Source organism: Euprymna scolopes, chromosome 37 (genome assembly GCF_053919585.1).
Source record: "Euprymna scolopes isolate OS-2025 chromosome 37, ASM5391958v1, whole genome shotgun sequence".
Taxonomy (NCBI): Eukaryota; Metazoa; Mollusca; class Cephalopoda; order Sepiida; family Sepiolidae; genus Euprymna; species Euprymna scolopes.
In genome coordinates, this window is record NC_136518.1 from 1548134 (window position 1) to 1571689 (window position 23556).

The 23556-nt window shown below is 35.5% G+C and overlaps 1 protein-coding gene across 8 annotated transcripts in view; it reads right to left on the bottom strand.

The window, feature by feature from the left end:
* LOC145261031 (uncharacterized) overlaps positions 1–23556 on the bottom strand; it is a 233596-nt gene that overhangs the window by 146370 nt on the left and 63670 nt on the right. For 7 of the 8 annotated variants that reach the window (XM_080119170.1, XM_080119176.1, XM_080119173.1 and 4 more), the window contains exon 2: positions 12736–13017. In XM_080119170.1, coding sequence (XP_079975296.1) covers positions 12736–13017 — 282 coding nt within the window. Of the gene's footprint in view, positions 1–10980; positions 12187–12735; positions 13018–23556 lie in introns of those variants that run through there. The other variant, XM_080119177.1, reaches the window with a different exon arrangement.

Below are 23556 nucleotides of genomic sequence, written 5' to 3' on the forward strand. Positions count from 1 at the left end.
ATTAATTTGAGTAGAGGTCTTCCTCTTTGTGCGTGCGTGTATGCGCGCGTACAGAAGATGATTTCATCAAACATTTCGTTCCACATCTCAAAGAATGCGATCTAACATGTCTTAACAGCTTCCAAGACTTCTAGTCTTGCATTATTTTGTTTAGTTGACAGACTGGTCTGTTATGATGCCATTTCGGTGGTTTACCTTATTTTCTGCACTCTTCCACTAATCCTTCTAGACATATCTTGTGCACACCTGTGATTTTCCATACAGTCCTAACGTCTTCCATTTAACCACAAAGGATGTGAGTTTTGTATCAGATAACATGAGAGCAATGTGTCTTATTATGTTATCTTGAAAGACCTGCTTTGTTTTACCCCAGTTTTCTGCAACCTTCCACCAGTCTTTCTAGACATACAGATGGTTGACTTTTGTGTATCTATACAGTTCTAATACTTTAGTATTCAACTACAAATGATATTGATGTTTCATCTTCATCAAATCATTGTTTACTAAACATTTTAGCCAAAGTTAAAACCCATTGATTTAGAATGAGTGCATTATGCCAAATTGATGGTTAACATTGTTAAATTTGTGCTTATTTTTGCATCAAACACTAATCCCTAACTGTGCATCGGAAAGATATAATACTTAATTCGCTGCACCTTATCACAATGATTCATACAAAATTTCAGTCAGATCAGCACAATAGTTTCAGATAAAAAGTGCAACAAACGACGAGAAATGTAAATATTCTCGTGTGGGCCATTGATTTCTCACCACATGTGGCTCTAATCACATTATTTTAAAAGTCAGTTTCGTCTGTTCATTTGACACACTCAACACTGTATAGAGCACTTCTGGCAGCGCATACACGTTGATAAACTCAGTTTTCATCTGATATGTGCTTTGAAGTGAGAACCAGTTTGTTTTTGTTGAAACTGCACATCTGACATATATGCTACATTGGTGTTGTATTACAAAAGAGTCACCACTTATCAAGGCCTGGAGGTCACTCGAGGACAAGGGTTGATAATTGCACGGTAGTCAATGGGACATTATTGTAGTGATCGTTAGTAGTGGAAATTTGGTAAATTGGATTGCTTAAGGGGACGGCTCATCAAGAACTTGTTTATGTTAGACTTGAAGATGGCCATATTGTAGTCAGCTGGAAAGCAAGCAAACGGAACAGAGTTCCACAGGCATGCAGTTCTAAAAAAGAAGCTTTGTTCATGGAATCTATGTTTAGGTTTAGGCACAGATAAAGAGTGGGAGGAAATTATTGATTGTGGTTTCAGCTAGACTAGTGTTTTTCATGAAATTTTGGCAAGAGAGGACCATAGATTGAAGCTCAGACGAGCAAGCATTTTTTTTTTCTTTTTTTTTTGCATTAATGAGTCATCAGTTATCAAGGCCCAAAGGCACATTGGAAGATAGAGCTAATAAGTTTGTCAGGTAACAGTAAGTGAGGATTGGTAACAACAAAAGATAGAAACGCATCCAACAAATGTCACCAATTATACTAATAAATGTAATGTCCTACAATATTTTCTTTCATTTTCGATTTTTGAGTGATTATTGATGCTTTACTTAGACCACCATTTTATTTTTCATTCCAACTCGACAGACTTTACTCTATTTTTATGTAAAAAAAGCATTTTAAAATAAGTTAAAATACAAAAACTTATCCATAAAGGTAGAAGAGTGATTTCGCTTGCCTTTGGTAACATTTATTTGTTTGGGTATTTATTTTTACAAATTTTTTTTTCTGTTTTTGGCTTTGCTGGTTATTCTAAAAAATCACCCAAAACTTTTGGATCGCCCTAATAAAGTAAAGCTAGTCGAATCACAATTTCTTTGTAATATTTTTTTAATAGATACTGTAAAAATGCATGAATTCTGTGTCAATATATACTCAGAAAATTATATCTAAGTTATTATCCGTGAAAGATTTGAGGATGCAGTCAAATCATTTAAAATTTTGGAAACTAGAATTGTTGGTGAGCGTTTGGACAACGCACAGCTTTTCAAATGTATTACCAAGAAAGATTTTTTAAAACTAAATCCACCTAACAATTTTTTTTTTTTTTCAAATATATTTTTGCCACAGATTCTGTAAGTTACGGAATAGTGCTAGTGTTATAAAATTTTAAGAATAAATGTGAGAGAGAGTAGAGATAAAGTAGAGAGAGAGAGAGAATAGAGGTGAAGGGAGAGAGAGAGAATAGAGGTGAAGGGAGAGAGAGAGAATAGAGGTGAAGGGAGAGAGAGAGAATAGAGGTGAAGGGAGAGAGAGAGAATAGAGGTGAAGGGAGAGAGAGAGAATAGAGGTGAAGGGAGAGAGAGAGAATAGAGGTGAAGGGAGAGAGAGAGAATAGAGGTGAAGGGAGAGAGAGAGAATAGAGGTGAAGGGAGAGAGAGAGAATAGAGGTGAAGGGAGAGAGAGAGAATAGAGGTGAAGGGAGAGAGAGAGAATAGAGGTGAAGGGAGAGAGAGAGAATAGAGGTGAAGGGAGAGAGAGAGAATAGAGGTGAAGGGAGAGAGAGAGAATAGAGGTGAAGGGAGAGAGAGAGAATAGAGGTGAAGGGAGAGAGAGAGAATAGAGGTGAAGGGAGAGAGAGAGAGAATAGAGGTGAAGGGAGAGAGAGAGAGAATAGAGGTGAAGGGAGAGAGAGAGAGAATAGAGGTGAAGGGAGAGAGAGAGAGAATAGAGGTGAAGGGAGAGAGAGAGAATAGAGGTGAAGGGAGAGAGAGAGAATAGAGGTGAAGGGAGAGAGAGAGAATAGAGGTGAAGGGAGAGAGAGAGAATAGAGGTGAAGGGAGAGAGAGAGAATAGAGGTGAAGGGAGAGAGAGAGAATAGAGGTGAAGGGAGAGAGAGAGAATAGAGGTGAAGGGAGAGAGAGAGAATAGAGGTGAAGGGAGAGAGAGAGAATAGAGGTGAAGGGAGAGAGAGAGAATAGAGGTGAAGGGAGAGAGAGAGAATAGAGGTGAAGGGAGAGAGAGAGAATAGAGGTGAAGGGAGAGAGAGAGAATAGAGGTGAAGGGAGAGAGAGAGAATAGAGGTGAAGGGAGAGAGAGAGAATAGAGGTGAAGGGAGAGAGAGAGAATAGAGGTGAAGGGAGAGAGAGAGAATAGAGGTGAAGGGAGAGAGAGAGAATAGAGGTGAAGGGAGAGAGAGAGAATAGAGGTGAAGGGAGAGAGAGAGAATAGAGGTGAAGGGAGAGAGAGAGAATAGAGGTGAAGGGAGAGAGAGAGAATAGAGGTGAAGGGAGAGAGAGAGAATAGAGGTGAAGGGAGAGAGAGAGAATAGAGGTGAAGGGAGAGAGAGAATAGAGGTGAAGGGAGAGAGAGAATAGAGGTGAAGGGAGAGAGAGAATAGAGGTGAAGGGAGAGAGAGAATAGAGGTGAAGGGAGAGAGAGAATAGAGGTGAAGGGAGAGAGAGAATAGAGGTGAAGGGAGAGAGAGAATAGAGGTGAAGGGAGAGAGAGAATAGAGGTGAAGGGAGAGAGAGAATAGAGGTGAAGGGAGAGAGAGAATAGAGGTGAAGGGAGAGAGAGAATAGAGGTGAAGGGAGAGAGAGAATAGAGGTGAAGGGAGAGAGAGAATAGAGGTGAAGGGAGAGAGAGAATAGAGGTGAAGGGAGAGAGAGAATAGAGGTGAAGGGAGAGAGAGAATAGAGGTGAAGGGAGAGAGAGAATAGAGGTGAAGGGAGAGAGAGAATAGAGGTGAAGGGAGAGAGAGAATAGAGGTGAAGGGAGAGAGAGAATAGAGGTGAAGGGAGAGAGAGAATAGAGGTGAAGGGAGAGAGAGAATAGAGGTGAAGGGAGAGAGAGAATAGAGGTGAAGGGAGAGAGAGAATAGAGGTGAAGGGAGAGAGAGAATAGAGGTGAAGGGAGAGAGAGAATAGAGGTGAAGGGAGAGAGAGAATAGAGGTGAAGGGAGAGAGAGAATAGAGGTGAAGGGAGAGAGAGAATAGAGGTGAAGGGAGAGAGAGAATAGAGGTGAAGGGAGAGAGAGAATAGAGGGAGGAAGAGAATAGAGGGAGGAAGAGAATAGAGGGAGGAAGAGAATAGAGGGAGGAAGAGAATAGATGTAGAGAGAGACAAGACATGTAGAGAGGAACAAATAGAAAGGACAACGAGAGAAGACTAGAGAGCGAACAGAAAGAGACAAAGACATGACAGGGAGAAAGAGAGACAAAAAGAGGAGAAAGAGACGGCAGAAATAGAGAAGAGAGAGAGAGAGAGTTGAGAGAGGAGGGTAGAGTGACAGAGAGAAGTAAAGCACAGAGTGAAATAATGAGAGGACAGAAAAACAGACGAATAAGAAAGGGGGAAAAATGTTACTCTATCTTTTCTATTTTCTCATCTATATCACCACGATTGTTAAACTAACGCCACGGCAAGGCTTTCATAGAAGGTCTTTGGAGTTGGAGATATTTGCTCAAGAGTAGCTTCTGTTTAGATAAAAATTCCATCATATTTCCACACCCCCTCAAATCATGAGTGTGCCAGACTAGGGGTGGGGTGAGGTATTGTTGGTTATCAAATCAAGACAATGCAAGAAAAACCCGTTCCATAGATCGTACGACTCGCTAATGTCCAACCACTGAAGTTTTAAATTGAAGCACTTGTTTATCAGAAACCGTTTGTATTTTAACAAGACATGAACCTAAGCAACCAAACAAAACGAAAAACAAGTCGAGACATTTTCATTGAAAATTTGAACAGTTTCTTCACAGTAAAAAAAAAAAAAAAAAAAATGAATGTCTTTCATGATTTTAGTCAACATTAGCTGGACTTTTTAGTTCTTATCCAGAATTTCTCCCATGCCGAAAAACAAAAATAGAGAAAATCTGTAGGATGTACGTATACGTAACGAAACAACAATATCATATTCCAAAAATCACGTAAATTGATCTAGTGGTTTTATTCATGAATAAGAAAATCAAATTTGAGTATTCAAGGAATGACTGCTTTGCCCGCCATTTGAAAAAAAAAAATCTCAGAAACAAAAGGAGATAACTTAATTCTCACTAGATTTATTTTGTAATGTCTGCAATTTTACATTGATTGCTTAAAAATGATCTTTATAAAAAAAATAAAACTACTTAATCCGTTTACACGATTTTTGGAAAATGATATTTTCATTTCGTCAAAGATACGTACACCATACAGATTTTCTATTTTCATTCTTTAATATTCTGGACAAGAACTGATTTTTTTTTTAATCAAATACTTGCGAATTTAGAACAAAAAAAAAAAAAAACTGGCGATAATCAAAACTGGGAAGTGCAGTTACTTTTTTACTGGTTAACATTATTTCGTTTTATGACATTATCGCATTTTAATTACTATACACTTATATATCCAAATATTTATTTTTCATGCAAAACAGCTCCTCCGGCATATGACATATTTTACAAATTCGTTTCGTTATGCAGAAACAAACGGTTGTTGTTGTTGTTATTATGTCCAAATGGTCTCTTTTTGTGCATATACTCTTCAGAAAAATTAGAAATTCTTTGCTTTGGTAGAAAGAAATGCATGAGAATATAATGCTGCAAGAAGATAAAAAGTTCATAGAAGACTCAACATTGTGTGTCTGTTCCGGCACACACACACACACACAATGCGCTAGAAGACTAATCGGCCCAAAACGGATAAAGTAAATTCTCACCCCATCCCCCACCCTGAACAAAAAATTTTGCATCACTCTTATAATCATCTATTATTGAACTTGGGAATCTTTAGACAGAAATACGGCGGGAGTAAGATGACTCAAAGAAGCAGCACATATGCTGTGCGACTAAGCAGACCTAGTATAGAATTTAATGGCATATGGGAGCCAAAAAAAAAAATAGATAATAAAAGAAAAGAGAAGGAAAAAAGGAAGAAAAAAAACGAGAGAAAGAAACAGCATGATCAACGAAATGCTTGGGAAAGGAAAAATGACAGCGACAGTAAATACAAAGAATGTTGTTTCTGTTTTCCACGTCGTTCAACATGATTAAAAAAAAAAAATTCCTTGAATATGAAAGTGACATTCGCCCCCCCCCCTTTTTTTTACACTTATCAAGCCCCGGAAGCCACTCGGGGATAAAGGTTATTGTGTGTACAGTACGTTAGTATTGGAGATTTGATAAGGGGGCGGTTCATCAGGAAAGCCAGAGAGCATATGGGCTAAAAACAGTCTAAAAACACGCGCATTGTATGAGCAATAGCCGCATTCTAATAACAATGCAAATATCGGCCGGGTTCTGATTTACTTTCGAGATAGAGGAATGGTAGAGAGGAGAGATGAGAATATTTCAACCCATCAAAGAATAAGCTCATACTTTTTCCTGCTGCCCAAGTCAACAATAAGAACCTAATAAAAAGCAATGGGAAGGGGAATAGAAATGAGACCAACTTTGAAAGCCTTTAACCCCCTCCCCTGCTACGTAGTTCAGAAAGAAAAAATAAAAGTAAAAAAGCTCAATAATTTCTTGAAAACAAAATTACAATTTTAGGATATTCTCCCCCCCCCTCTCTCTCATAGGCAAATCAAGTTAACCTGAAAAAAAAAAAAAAAAAAGAGAATTTATAGCTATATAGTAAAGTCTCTTAGTTTATATATTTGGATGTATAGAATTCACTCCCAAACTATTTAACCAATCATGAATTTTAGAACACAGTTGTTAATAAATGGGCCAAATGTGGGTTATAATTAGTTTATGCAAAGGAGGTAAACCCTTTATAAAAATTCATATCCTTCCGATTTTAGTAAATGTTTCTTTCGAATATTTCAAAGGATTTTTAGGATATATAATATGGACATATATAAATTTTCACGTGAAAATTTATATATTTCAGATTTTTATTGAATTTAACCCAAAGTCAGAAGACATAAATTAAGCAAGTTTTCAATCAATTTCAATTTTTTTTTTAAATTAAGACGGCTTAAAGCGAAGCCTTAAATTTTAATGGTGTTCTAGAATCCAAACATGTTATGAATCTTGAACAAAATTTGAATAAAAATTTTAGACAAAGTTTAGTAGGATTCAATCCTAAACATGAGGTCAAACTTTTCTGATCGGGAAATTCATTTTACTCGTTCTGGGACGGGTATTTTATTAGCAATTTTTTTTTTTTGTATGTGAAGGAATAAAGAACTAATTCTACGAAAATAGTCATATTTGGTATAATGTTGACGTAATACTCGACAAAAACAGCTCAAGTCACCATGCAGCTGATGAAAGGGAACGTAATAAGAAAAGGTGATAACGAATAGCAAAGTCCTTTTGCGATAAAGGAGTCCATTTTTGTAAAGATATTCAGCGATTATTAATGGCGTTAGAGTTTCATCCATTCAGATAAAAAAAAAAAAAGGATAAAAATAAAAGGAGGTCATGGTAAAAGTGGAAAGAATAACAAAACCGAACAAAATAAACAAAAATTTAAAAATTAAACAGTGTCAGGTGAGATTCCAGTTTATCGATTTGTCAGCTCAAAGTTTCTTTCACACGATAAAACCTATCAGCATCAGCAGCAGCATTTGTCAAGATTGCAAATGAATGGCATCAAAACGGACACTAAAATTTTTTTCGATACATTTTTTTTTACAAAACAAAAATTCAATTTTTCTTTCTATTTTCTGTAGTTATCTCGAGGGCTATGACAACAGCATATTCTTTTCATTGTTTTGACTCTCGATTATATATCTGATAGGCAATCAACCGAGAACCACATCACTCTACATAAAAACATAAGATATCAATGGATATATACCTGAGAATCAAAACAAGGAAAAAAGAATATGCTTGTTGTCATAGGCCTAGTTATCTCTCAGTTCACCACCACCACCACCACCCAGACCTTCCCTCTTTCTCTCCTGACCGGATTTTGTGTAACTAGTTGTGTTCATTTGTCCCTATATTGTAAACCTCTCTTTAATTCCCTTTCTGTATGCTCCTGTGGATGTGCGTCTATGCTGATATATGACTTAACCTTGTGACTGAAATTAGTTACAATGAATTTCTAAAGAACCATTATTTATTTAGTACACGTATTCCATTTTGACGTGGCAATCGTATACTCAACTACAAAGAAAAACTAATTGTACCTGAATAAGCAAAAAAAAAAAAAAAAAACATAATAGCAATTCGAGGGTGTAATCAAACGTGGTAAACGAAAGAACTAAGTACAACAACAAGCTTAAAAAAAATTTGATATCGAAAAACATTTTTATTGTATACAATCAATTGAAGCCAAGTTGCTATTTTGTATCAATAGGTGGAGTAGGGGAATAATGGAGTGAAATTTTCCACATAGTATTAGTGTGTAAATTATTCCGCAATAAATTCAATTAGATTTTAACGTTACCTAGCTGATTATTTTGTCGATCGCGCAGTGGTACTCACTGTGGCAATTCTGCACAACAGTCTTCAGGTTTATTAAATATATTTACATAAATTCCGAAAAAAAAAGAGAAAAAAAAAAAAAAAAAAATAGAGAAGAAAAAAAACTATGTAAAAAAGGTTATGCAAAATAATTATGTAAAAATGTTACGGAAAATAATTACGGAAAATGTAATGCAAAATAATCATGTAACGCAAAAAAGTTACACATAATTATGCAAAAAGTTATGCAAAATAATAATGAAAATAAAGATTACGCAAATTTACAAAAAGTTACACATAATTATGCAGAAAGTTATGCAAAATAATTATAAAAATAAAGATTACGCAAATTTACAAAAAGTTACACATAATTATGCAAAAAGTTATGCAAAATAATCATGTAACGCAAAAAAGTTACACATAATTATGCAAAAAGTTATGCAAAATAATTATGAAAATAAAGATTACGCAAATTTACAAAAAGTTACACAAAATAATTATAAATATAAGTTTTGCAAAATAAATATTAAAATCCAAACTCCACTTTTAATATTTTTTCAATAGAATTTTTTTTTAAATCAGAATGCGATTGAAAAGAAAACGAAAAAGAAAAAAGGTAAAAATAGAAAACTAGATTGACTTACCATGCAAAAATTAATTACCGTTCAATAACTACGATAAATAACTTTCAAGAATAAAAAAAAATTCTACATTGGTCAAAATATCAAATTTTTTGATCAAATTGTCTTTAAAATGAAAATTATTTTTATGTTCGATATCAAAGCCATAAAACGTTGAGTTTTTGCATAACTTAACATATTTTGTTTTGTACTGTTAACTGATGCAATCATCTAATCTCCCCTCTTCCTCACCTGGATGGATTTTCACCTAGCTACTGCATTAAATTAATTTACCCTGCCCCCCCCCCCTTTTTTACCATTTACAGTCAGATTTATAAGGTCTGCGAGATGAAACTTACAGGGACATTTAGCAATAGTTTTTTTTTTTAAATAGTTTTTGTTCATTCATGCTATTGTCCATCTCGGTTTAACCCTGGTTTGTCAGCACGTGTTGGACAATTTCTAGAAATTGATTTCCCAACCTATTTCTGGCAAGCTCTTCATCTCCCTTATTTTCAAATGCATCCGCATCACTTGTTTTCTTTAGTTTTCCACTGTCTCTGCAACGGTTCTACATCCACTAACCTAAAAACTTGCATCCATCCTTGCAATGTGATCACATCAACAGTCTTGTTCTGCAGACATCTATATCGTCCAGATTTAACACTTCTGGGATCATCAGAACTAAACCTCTCTTTTGAGACTTGCATTACACGTATCATGCTCATTATTTCTCTTCATGCAACATATATCCTCAACTCTCACTGGACAGATTACACTTTCATACATCACACTGTAAATATGCCCGATAGACACTTCCCTGTTGGTTAGTGATGCAAGAAGTTCCCTGAATTTACTTCGAACTCTTGCAATCACACTAGCAATAGCTCCTCCCTGTTGTCCAATACTATCACCATGGTAACAAAACTTCTCAACAAGCTCAATAACTTCAAAATCTAAATGTACTTTCTGCACATCCGATTCTCATCCATTTCCATTATCTATCACCTCTTACACACAAACGGGTTATCATATCTCAACGTGTAATTCCGTTGCACTTCTTGAGTATCCAATGCTTACAAATCGCACAACAAATTGAATTCCACCCGACTCTTTTTCCACAAATTTTGCTGAGGAACTTTCGTTTTGTTGATGGCTTTTCAACACTACAACCATTGCTCATTACTTTGGTGTCAGCAACATTCATTCTCATGCTTTTAATTTGGATAGCTTTCCTCGAAGGCCTTAACAAGTCTTGGATTGTTTCAGAGGTAAACACTAAATCATCAGTACACACCTGCTCTTCTTGACAATCCAGACAAAAAAATAAAATCATCTGTAGACAACACTTCTAAGACAAAAATGAAAAGTAGCTCAGTACAGAATTTTGGTGTACGCCTATGTTAATATTAAAACTTAAAACTGTCATTAAATGTGGTGTTAATTCCTGGTTCAAATTCCGGTACCTTGACACACACCCTCCTCATACTCCCCATAAATATTGAGAGGAACCAAATTTAGTGTAAAAAAAAAAAAAAAAAAAAAAAAAAAATTTTTTAAATCCTGGCCATCATAAAACAATTGAAAAAAAAAAAAAAAAAAAAAAAAAACTGTCAATGTTTTGTTTTTTGGTGAGCAAAGTGCAAAAAAATCTTTTCTGTTCATTATTGAATTCTCATTTTGTTTTGAAAAGGGGAAACACAAAAACAAGGCGGTCATATTGAACAAACAAGAGGAAAGATATTTACACAATGAAGAAACTTGTAGTTATTCTTAAAATAGAAAAAGTAGTTATTCTTAAAATAGAAAAAGGGAAGTGAAAAAAAATTATTTAAAAAAAATTTTCATTTATAATTTTTCTTTCCTGTTTCAAGCCGAACCAGTGTCCAGCTGACTTTAACGGGAAAATGTAACAGGAGAAGAGTTTGCGGGTTTTCAAAAATGGTCATGCAACCGGGCATTTTATCCGTACCTGGTTCGTACTTACCGTCTTTGAAGAACGATGGGGCCAATGGGCGGCTGGAGACGGGGCATGTGTACACGACCAATTGTATCCACCTTCATGTGTAAATATTCCCAGATTTTATTAAATGGTACATTTCCCAGGAGTGCTCGATAAGCTCTACAGTAGTAAATCCACACATTGTATCAAATTCCAGAACCGACCAATCGTGATTATTGTAACAATCCTTAAAATGGTAGATTCAGATTTCCTTTGTTTTAGAAAAACAAAAATAAAACAAAATCCAAAGATTTTCGGGGGAAAAAGGTGCAATCCGGGTTTATTCCATTTTCGTACTCCACATCCACAACATTGATAGGTAAATGATATATCCAATAAAAAGACGATCACAGGAGTAAATATCCAATTATAATATTCCAGAATCAGCACGTGTGGAGTCTGTGGTTTGCTCGTGTGCTAAAAATGTAACCGTAAGAGCCGAGCAAGTGTAATAATCCCATTTAATATGCCGGTGGAGAAATTCTTTAATCCTGATTAATTTCGGAGCGAATTAAGATTCGGCAGGGAATCAAGGGAAATCCAGACTAAAATAGAAGGCAGGGCTACTTTACCTGATTCCCAGGTTAGGAGATATTTGGTTGGATGTTTTCCTTTTTTTTTTCTTTTTTTTTTTCTTTTTTTTTACTTTTTAATTTTTTTTTTTTTTTTTGAGAGGGCACCCAAATTCTTCCAAAAATAAAAAAAAAATGTGAGCAAAAACATTAACAAACACAGCTGAACATATTTTTTAAAGGATCTCAAATAAAACCTAGAAAATCACAAAGTCACAAAATGGCAGCAGAAAATTCAAATTTAAAAAAGAACAAAGAAAAATAAAGAATGCAAGGAATTTGGCTTGAATCTTATTGAAATGCCAAATGAGGACATTTTTTTTTTTTTTCGTTTGTGTGCAAATTTACAGGAAAGAAAATACGAAAGAGCACAATGTTGCATACGTGTATCAATTTAGAGAGATTCCAAAATGGTGTGTATTTGTGTGGGATTAGGGTTAGGAGACAGGAGAAGATGCCATTGGAGACAAAGGGTTACAAGCAAACAATTCCACAGCAAAACAAAATTTACAATCAAATACAATGAAGTGCAACGTCACTAAGATTTGGGAGGGAGGGGGATAGAGAAAGAGGTCAATGTCATGTGACAAGGGGGACAGAAAAGAGAGAGGGGGGGGGAAAAAACTCTTAAAAGATTTTGTGTTTAAAATACGGCCAACACCTAGAAATAAAATTGTTTTAGTTTTACTAATGAAGTAACAATTGTATGAAGTGAAACGTTGATAGAAATTTAAGAAAAAAAAAAAAATTTTTAACAGGCTATGAAAATAAAATTTAATTTTTTTTAAACATTAGCATAATTATTTAAATAATTATTTAATTATATTATAATGCTAGAGTAATCAAGAAATTTAAAAAAATTATTTAAGAAAAAAAAATGTAAAAAATTTGATTAACGTTGATGCTGACAAATCTTCAAAAGAACAATTAAGAACCAAGAATCAAAAAAATGCTGTGATTAAAATCGAATATGAAAAGTCAGCAAGGATAAAAAAGAAACTTCCAATTTATTAATTTTCCTCATTTCTCAAAGTGACAATGAGTTGAATGATACACAATGACCGACAACAAGGCAGCCATAGAGACCAAACCTATGACTTTTTTCATCTGGTTCACCTAAAGAAGGAAGTAACTCACTTCATAACCAGTGGCTCTGGCGGCAACTTACCCTTTAGTCCGCGTTGTGAAGCTAGTAGATGGTCCTCGCGCATGTAGATACTGTCCCCTGTGAGCTCCAGTTGTAGGCAATCCAGGCTCCACAGGTCTTGTAACAACACTCCCCGTTACAGCTCCCTCGCTGTATTCTGTCCGTAAAACAACATTTTCTAATTTATTTTCAGAACTATAAGCCTTAGAGGCGCATTTTATGTCCATAAAAGCCACGGTTGCGGTAATGCCAAGGTCATTTTCTTTTTTCGGATGAAACTTTACATTCTGAATTTTTCCATAGCTACAAAAGAAAAGAAAAAAAAATACAATATTAGAAATTTCATTACAAAAATAAAATAAATGTTTGAGAATTTTTCGGGATCTAAAGATGGGAATAAGAACAGATTTCAGAAAAAAAAAAATCAAGACGTTAGTTTGGAAGTCAATTTCTAAAAGTCATCCAATACATGCCAGTATAAAAATAAACGTTAAACTGAAGATGAGGATTGAGAATTTGTATTATTCAATTTGTTTTGTTTAACGGCATATCAACCCTTTGTGGGTTATTTAATGCCGAATCCAGTTATTTTGGGAATAGTATTCGATGTTGTATCCAGTTATTTTATATGAGATTTTTATTCTTCAAGCTCCTTGTATTTTCAATCGTTAGTTTGTAGTTTTTGGTTTGTTTGTTTTATAGTGGATTTTGTCATTTTTGTTCTCGGCTTTACAGAATATGATTGGGTTTTGCAATGGGAGGGGGAAAAGGGTTACAGTATTATTGATTGGTGCATTTTAAGTTTGAAAACCAGTCAGTAAGTGGGGGAGATAGAAAGAGAAGGCGAAAATAAGAGGGTGGAAAAGTGGGAAAAGGCAGATTGTTTTTGCAGAATATAAGGTTTTTTGGGGTTATATTTTTTGGAAGAGTCCGATTTCTTTGATGTAAGATAAGATTTTTCCGGTAGAGTTCTTTTTGAAGATTTTTTTGAAGATCTATTTCTTTGTAGTGTTTTTTCCTGATTTGTAAAAGATCTATGCATTCAGTTAGATCTTTTACAGTAAGTGGTGCTTGACAGGGAATACATTGGGGTTGAGTTTCTCCGTTTAGGAGGTAAGAATGTGTTAGCTGTGTGTGACCTATAACGCAACGGATAAAAGTGCTGATTACTATCAGTTCTAAATGCGTGTTATGGGTCAAGCTTTTCTGGACTTTATAAGCAACTACTATGCTTTGCTGCTTTTGAAGGGAGAAACTTGAAATCTTGCACATAAAATGAATAGCTAAGACTAACAAGGACTTCATGCAAACCACACAATCCTGACACATGGTCTTTGTGGGCTCAGAAGTTTGATTCGTACAACAGCAGAAACACCTTCATTTACTAATGTTAAAAATATCCCCGTCCTCGTTAATAAAAAAAAAAAACTATGCTTTTATTCACAAGCAATTTTTGGAGTTGATCAATCAGTCAGAATGGACAGAAATTTTTTTTTAAACTTCTGATACTTAAAATGGCATAGAAACAAAAATCTGCAAATTTTTTTGTCTTTAACTAACCAACAAAAACTTTTTTTGGATATTTTTATTAGAGGAGGTCTTAACACTACAATGTCTGTTTTAACACTACATTTTATTACAAAACAATGAGGAGCCACTTTGATCACAACTTGTGGCTATTGAAGACTCATGTCAAGGTTGCAGAAACGAAAGGTATAAAGTTTCACTATAACTCCTAGAATTCTTATGACCGACATTTTACCCTACAATCATGACTCGCAACATTAAAACCTCATCAGCATTCAATAAGGAAACTGTTCAAAATTGAAATAGACAATTTTCTTAAACTGTTAAATAAAAATGAAGATGAATTTTAATCCACACTAGTGTGGGTACCCGGCGTTGCCTGGATGTGAAGAGATGGTGTAGTAAGGATATTGAAAAAAAAAAAAAAAAAAAAAAAAAAAAAAAAAAAAAAAAAGAAGCCAACTGCTTAGACCCCGCACTCAACACATACGACATCGCCGGCGTTTGAAATAAGCTTAGTCATTGCAAAGCGTATGACGACTTTGCAAAAATGTTGACACAAAAACTGACACCTTGTAAAAAACAGCCCTGTTGATGGTCAAAATATTAATCTTTTTGGCCAATTTTTGAATATTTGTCAGCCAAGAGTGACCTTTCAAACGATACCAATTTTGCCAGTGTTGGTTGCGTGTGCCAAAAGTTTTTGGCAAACATACAATTTTCACTTTTATATAATACACATTAATTTCGATAACAGAAAATCTCTATCTATATAAGAGCCAGGTACGTCCAAGGATGGAGTACTGTTGCCACATATGGGCAGGAGCTGCTAGAAAGCACTTACCCTGCCTTGATAGAGTTCAAAATAGACTTCGTAGTCTCGTAGAGGATGTCCTTTTCTCTTCCCTGCAACCTCTTTCTCGCAGAAGAGATGTTGCGAGTTTGCTTTATCGTTATTTTCATGGAAAGTGCTTGGCTGAGCTCCAATCTATGGTCCCCCCTCGCCAAACTTTCACAAGAAACACCCGTCTAGCTGAAAACACTATCACTAGTTTTCCCCACTCTTTGTGCCTAAACCTAAACATAGATTCCATGAGCAAAGCTTCTTTCTTAGAACTGCACGCCTATGGAATTGTTTTCCGTTTTCCTGCTGACTACAATACGGTTGTCTTCAAGTCTAACGTAAACAAGTTTTTGATGAGTCGTTCCATATAAGTTAACAAATTTACCAAATTTCCATTATTAACGATTAATATATTGTCCAATTCCTACTGTACACTCTTTAACCCTTATTCTGAAGTGGCCTCTTGGCCTTGATAAGTGGTGATCCTATGTAGAAAAAAAAATTAAAAAAAATACAAGAGAACATAAAAAGGAGAGGAGAGCTCATTAAATGTTCGACAAAAGCTTTGGGGTTTTAAATTAACATTCACGGGATTAGAAGGCCATCAGGATTTCCATGGATGCAATCTGACTAAAAATAATATTGATTTCTAATTTCCAGTTGAAACAAAATCTGTACAAAACAACATTTGAAAAAAAAAAAAAACAAAATACCAAAATGTGCTGAAGAGTGTGTGCAAGTCCTGCATAGACAATATCACTGCTGGACAACTCGCCATTTTCCAGCATCGGATGCTGCATCTGCTACTTGTCTCACAACTCCTGGACAGAGTTCAAAAGAGTCGCCAACCTGGTAGGTCCTGAACTGTCATCTAAGCTTCAGCCTGTCCCATCAACAAAATGTTGTATCCCTCTGCCTGCTCTACAAGTACTTTAATGGTGACTGCTCTGACGAACTACAAGCACTTGTACCCCCCTCGACATGAACACCTCCAACAAGCAGCTAAATCCCGCCCCTTCACAGTAGAGATCCCTAGGTGTAAGAAAGCCTTCTACTCCAATAGTTTCTTCCCCAGAACTGCTAGACTTTGGAACTCCCTTCCAGAATTCTGCTTTCCCAGCTGTACTGACATGCAGAAGTTCAAATGTAATGTGAACAGACATATTGCTACTCATCTCCCTTCATAATACTCCTGCATCTTATGTCCCCGATAGTAACCCCCTACTTCAAAGTGGCACTGTGCCTTGTTTGGGGGTGAAAATTGAAAAAAAAAAAAAAAAATGAATCTGCTCCTACACACACGGCAGAGACAGTTCAGCACAAGTCGCAAGACTTGTGACCGCCCACCCAACCAAACTGCAACCCTCTCGACTATTTCTTCTGGAGTGTATTCAAGACTAATAAGCACACCCATACCAAGGTTGAATCTGAAGACTGCCATTGTCAAGGCGTTTGCTACTATAGAAAAGCCCATTGTGGCCATAGCGCCAGACTCATTCTTTGAGATGGTTGTCTGCCAGCAGCATATACATAAAAAAATGTTGAATCTTGATATTCAACTTTTTATTCCATTTTCTTTTTGTCAAATGTTGGATTTTGTTGCAACACTATATAAGCTGTACTCCCTGTCCATGGAATCTATTATATAAATCTCACCTATCTGTTTAAATGTATGTATGTTTGTTTGTACATATGTCTGCCTAAAATTTTTGACAGAGATGACAGATTTTTCACGAAATCAGTATCGTTTTAAAGCACGACCCTTCGGGCAAAAAATAATGAAAAATCGGCTGAAAACATTAATTCCATCACCCTCAACTTGGCACCTTTCTACAATGAGGCGGGGGGGGGGGGCGCTTTTTTTCACCGATATTTTCGAAAGTCATCCCTTCTTTTCCATTGACTAGCCTTAATTTAAACCTTCGCCACTTTCAGTTTGGCGATGGACACAATAGCAAATACATCACGTTCCCCCCCTCCTTTTCCTCCTTTGCATTGTCTGATACTGGGATGATAAAAATCTGCCTATGATTCCAATTTCTTTTTATGTTGTATACAAAATTCGTATTCTGTTATCTTCTTTCTCTCAGATCTATTTAAGTCAGTATCGTTAGAGACACTAACTATGGTTGCTACCTTCTCTTATCCCATAATCACTATGCTAGGTAAATAGCTGTAGCAGGGCTCTACATTGCGACTGAAACAGTCGCGTTTGCGAGTGATTTTTCAAAATGGCGACTAGAAATAATGAAACGCATATCTTTTGGTGATTGTATTTCTTTCACTGACAATCTTGCAAAGCTCACTACTGAGTGAAAAATATCTTTTCAACTTTTTTTTTTAAATAAAACGAGCAAAGTAAAATTATTTAAACAATAAAAGGTTTAACAAAACAATATACATTTTTTTTAAACAAAAATTACACTTATTAAAATACAAAAAAAAATTATGATGTACATATTCGTCATAAAACGAAGATGTCATATTCTAAAAATCATATGAGTTTGGCTAGTAAGCGAAAATATTTAGTTGTCAAAGGTCAACTAAAGATAAATTTGTCCGTAGATCCCTGTGTAGGAATTGCATAGTCATTGTGGATGGTGCATGACTTATTCCCAACTGTTCTTTCTAGTGTATATTCTCATTATTTGCTGCTACATTTTACGTTGTCTTCAGGGAAGACAATGGAAGTGACCCCGAATCTCTAAGTTCCAAATCGCATAACATTACATTTAAGACTTAGCTTTATTACATAACTAAACTGTTGGACAAAGCAGATCAGACTGAACATCTTAAGTCCAGTTTTCATTTTGGCGATCCCCCCCCCTTTTTTTTTTGGTGATATTAATATATTGTTTAATCCGAGGTAACACCAATAATGGAAAGTTAGTATGTTATGATATCAAAAGGTTTATAGTCTGAATACAAATGTTATTGTGCTATAAAAACATTTTTTTTCATGTCATTTGGCAGAATAAACAATCTTGTGATGAAAACAAAGAAAAACATTCATAAAAACTAAAAACAAACAAAATATTGAATTATTTTAAAAACGTTTGTTTACATGAAAGGTATTTATGTATTTACGATCAAAGGTAAAACTATTTTCTTGATGAAAGACAACTTCATAAATACAATTCAACTATTGTATTATTGAAACAGTCATAGAATATGTGTGTGTGAAAGAAAGAAATGTGGAGGGGGGATATCTTTATATTCAATAATTCAGTGAAAATGAGGAGATAAAAACTTTACATAACAGAGAGAGAGAGAGAGAAGGAAGGGGAAAAGAGACAGAGACAAAATGCAGAGACAGACACACACACAGAACGCAGAGAGAGAGAGAGAGAGAGATAGAGAGAGATACACACAGAACGCAGAGAGAGAGAGAGAGATAAAATGGAGAGAGAGCACAGGGAAAGAGGGAACGCAGAGAGGGAAAGAAAAAAGAAAAAACAGTCAGAAAGCAGAGAGAGAGAGAGAGAGAGAGAGAGAGAGAGAGAGTACTTCATATAAACCCTTTCTTTCTTACACTTCAGAAAATAAGTCCCTCCTTGCATTCGCCACTTAATTAACATGTTATTTGATTTCGTATCTATGGGTCTTAGCTGTTCAGTATTTATCAGTTTAAAAATACTAAAGAAACTTGAAAGTATACGATTAAAAAACAAAAAAAAAAAAAAACTGAGCAACGCCAGAATTTAATTAAAATTTTAAATGTTAAAAAAAAGAAAAAAAAAAAAAAAAAAAAAAGAAAATTATTGATTCAAACCAAAGCTGCCAAAAGAGGCATGATAATAAGCGGAGGAGAGGGAGGAGGAATTAGTTCGTTGTTACGTTGCACTAAAATGCAAGCACTGGGTTATTTACGTCGTTGTTTGGGAATTTCAGAAAGCGGCTTGTGCGCATACACACACACACACACACACACACACTCACAAGTTGTCTGACTAGATTGACTTGTGGTGGGATGGGGCAGCCAGCTATTTTGAAATGCAGTAGCAGCTGTGATGTGCTGATTTGCTTACCCTACAGGATTTAGAGATAAGCGACCACAACGTGTTGTCCTGATGGGTAGGACTCGACGAGCGGGTGGCTAGCAACTTCAATAATTCTCGCCAGTTGCTGAGTCATTTGGCCTCAAAGGCGAATAGTGCACAATCTCGCCTCTCATACTCGGTCCACAGTTGGGGCGGGGTAGGGTAGGGTCGGTGATATAATCTTATCAGTCTTTGCAGAGGAGTGAGCTTTTATTCTTTTTAAGTCATTATAAACTTTACCCCCTCTCCCATCTATATACTATTAAAAATATGTTGTCCAACCGCAAATAGAAACGTGATTGTTGACCAATAAATAAAATAGGAAGAGTAGACATTACTAACGTAGTGGTTTTTATAATGGTAATACTTGAGTTTGAATGTCGTGTTAATCTAAAGAATATTAATTTTAACTGAATAGGAGTTTTAGCATATTTTAAAAAACTTTACATAAATACGTTTTTAGTGATAATTTTTGTTTTTTTGTTCTTTTTTTAGAATCCGCAAAAAAGAAAAAAGTTGTCAAAGGTTATTTAACATTAATTCCAAAATAATTACTATTTCTAAATCGTTTCTGTTCGTCAGTAAAAAAACAATGCGTGAACTCAAAATAGTTACTCATGCAAATACGAAGTAGAGGTTTTTTGGCTTTTTTTCGTCCTACGAAATTTCAAATAATTTTCTTCATATTAGCTATAAAGCGCTAGATGTTCCTATTTACAATGCCTCCACACGAGAACAGAGTTAGACACCAGGGTCGTTTTCTCAATGTGGAGCAAGGAACAAAAATTAAAATTATCTCAGTCGTAAAAGATTTCTCCTCCACTGAGAACAAAAAATTGAAGTGCAGCATCAGAACAGATACTACACTTTGATCGTGGTAAGAAGGCTACATCTTATAACTAGAAGTTAGGTAAAGATGGAAACCGACACGCTCCAGGAGTGGGAATAAACTAATTTACAAAACAAAAACAGAATTAAATCCATGTATCGATAAACATAAAAAAAAAAAAAGTAAATAGCCCGAATAGAAAAGATCCGTCATCGCCAGCTAGTGTTAGAGCAGATCACCATGAACGGTCAGAGAAATCCACCAGAAAGAAAGAAAAATTAATTCTTTGGAGGTCAACTGGGCAAGGTTTTATTTGGAGATCGGTTGCACCTGCATTTTTCAATGTTATCTATTATATAAAGGCGAAGTGAATGACATTACCTGCAATAGAGAGGACTGGGCTGACTGAAGGAGGGAGAGGGGTGTGTAAAAACGGGGAAGAAGGAAGAGAGAAGTATAGTAAAACGGATTGGGAAATGTAGAATTTAATTATAAAGATGTGAAATTTTTTTAACTTCTTTCTGGTTTTAATAATCCGGAGCAACATCAGGTAACCCTGTTAGTAATGCTATAAAGTACAGCCAGGCACAGGTGATCGAAAGCCTCAGGAATTTTTTTTTTTTTCACTTCAGTTCATGTTTGTTTTATGCTGTGAGAAAACAAAATATTAGTTTGACTCACTTTCTCCGATTGTAATATTTAACCTCGCTCGAATCCATATTGTCTTAATTGGTTCTACTAACATCGTCGCCAGCCACGTGTACACCGGGAAGACATTTTGTAAGACATACAACACCGTCATTATTATTTCACATTTAAATGAAAATGTTACTTTTCATCTAGAAGCATACAATGATTGTATACTAAATGCCTAGACTAATCCCCATGTACATCTAAGGTGGCGTTACATAGAAGATCAAGAGAAATCGTTGATACAGACAAACAAGTTTACTATTTTTTTCGTACACAGAGATTGTTCACGTGGACATTTTCATGCATTTTCAAAATCTGATACAAGGTTGTTTCATAAAAAAAAAAAAAGCTCAGCATGTGGAGTCCCCCTCCACGAGTGAAAAATTTACTTTCATCATGACTAATGTTTGTGCAAAATTTCCAAGGTGTGATTATTGAGAAAAGTGCAAAGAAACGAACAGACAGGCGAACGATTTGGGGACAATTTTGCCTCTATAATGGCCCTTAGGGGGCAATCTGAGTTATACTGGAAAATCCGTTCTGGCAAAGATTTACTTTTACCATGACTAATGTTTGTGCAAAATTTAAAAAAAAAAAAAAAAAAAAAAAAACCCCAAAGTATGGTTATTGTAAGCCAAATGAACGGGCAGATGGGAATGAATTACTAAGTCTAATCCCTCATTTGTCGGGGGGGGGGGGGGAAGGATTAAAAAGGAAATAGCTGTCCCTACCCGGCGTTGCTCGGAATGTAGTGAAATCTTACTGTTTAATTTTTATTTACACTTTTTTTTTCTTAACCCAAAGTGAATTGTTGATTATTGCAAGATACAAGACGAATATAAAGAAAGGGTTGAATGAAAACTATTCTGTAGTTGATGAACAATTAGCAGTTATTTTCCACTAGCAAGGCCACCCGACGTTGCTCGCGACCGTATAGGACAATGAGAAAATTTTTGAACACACCTGTTATTTTTAGAATAGAGGAAGTTCTTTTTATGTTTATGTATCATTTGCCATCTTGAGCAAAAGAATATTTTACCTACCCTAGGACGGGTATTACCCAACATATGTATGGAATAATTGTACCTTCATTGGACAGGAAATTTACAGCACGTATGTGGGAAAAAATTCCTTACCTACAGCGGGTTATGTACAACAAATATTTAAAATTATTACCATAATTTTCTGTTGTGCTAAATTTTCGGTATGTCACAGGTAAGAGTGTGTTTGTTTTTCATCAGAGTGCTATAGTGGAGAAGCACCGGATTTTTTTATATGAATGTTATACTACTCGAATATATTACACAATTTTCGATTTTATTAACTTACTAGCGGGGGTACCCGGCGTTGCCCGAGTGTTTGTTTCCAGGACGGGGGGGGGGGAGTTTTAAAAAATGTTATGGTAGGTAAGTAGGAAGGATCAAACCCGGAGTCATGAGTAAAAGTAGGAAAATAAAGTGTGAAAAAAAAAACATCTGCAACGTTAACAGTTCGGCCACCAAGAAAAGTCCATTCCAGTTGTTTAGGAAAAAAAAAAAAAAAACACTATGGTAGGTCGGCGCGAACGTGAAAATATAATGTGAATTGTCCAGCACGCTAACCACTACACCACAGAGCACTGCAGCTTAGTTTAGTGATTTTAAATAACTTCACATGAAAGAACTACGAAGCCAAACCGGTGTTCTCTTCTCAACTGTTCCTTGTGAACGATCCCCAAACGGTGTTAAGTGGTGGCAGGGGGAGGAGGAATTTATTAGAGAGAAAATATTTTACCACTTCCATTGATCTTAACCGATTTTGGCCGTGACTTCTCAGCAGAAAAAGTATAGAAATCTAAGATTATCGAGGAATTTGAGAAATAATAAGCCTATAACACACCTCAGATATTGTTCTGCCGTTTGTGCATATTATATTTGCATGAAATATCTTGATTTTTAATCCTATTAAGGTCAAAATCAGACGGGAAAAGAGTTCATTTTATTTATATAGAGATGTACGTCACAGATAAGAATCTTTTTGTTTTTCATATTGGTACTTCACGATACAAGAACCTTATTTCCTGGGTAAGATACTGTAGAAGTACCTTTTTTTTTCTAATTTAAAAATGTAACATTTACAACCGTGGAAATAATAACTTTGGGGCAAACGACATGACGCAAAAGTGTTCAGAATTTGTTTTTCTAGATGAAATCTTTCCTTTAACAGAAAAAAAAAATGTTTTTGTAATGGAGATATTTTTTTTCAATCAAATGAGTTATTCCTCGATCATAATTGAAAATGTTTTCATTTTCACAGTTGTTTGGATGTGACTACATTATTTTTAAATGCTATTCAAGCCCAACTTAAAATCCAAGAAACATGTCAGATATTTTTCGGAAGAGAAAGAAATTTGCATACTACCATCCCCCATCTTAGCTTCAATAAAAAAGGTTTGCAATTTTGACACAGAAAAGACAAAAGCGAGTGAAAAAAAAAGAAGTTTGGATTGAATGGCAAATATGCCAACAAAGCAGATGTGTCTTTTGAGACGGAATCAAATAAAAGCAACTCATTCTCTAATGAAACAGCTGTTAATGAATTCGGTGGAAGTAGATGAAGGACTGTTGTTGCATAAAAAGAGAGTGCGTGTGTGAGCGAGAGAGAAAGACAGATATTCTCAAACAGGTCAGTAAAATACAGAGGAAGAGAGAGAGAAAGGGAGGGAGGAGAGACGGGGGAAGAGAAAGACAGTGAGAAAGAGAGATACGAAGGGAGAGAAAGAACGGAGAGACAAAAAAGAGAGTCAAACAGAGAGAAAAAGATAGGCGAACAGAGAGAGAGTAAGACTGGAACAGAGAGAAAGAGAGAGAGTAAGACTGGAACAGAGAGAAAGAGAGAGAGTAAGACTGGAACAGAGAGAAAGAGAGAGA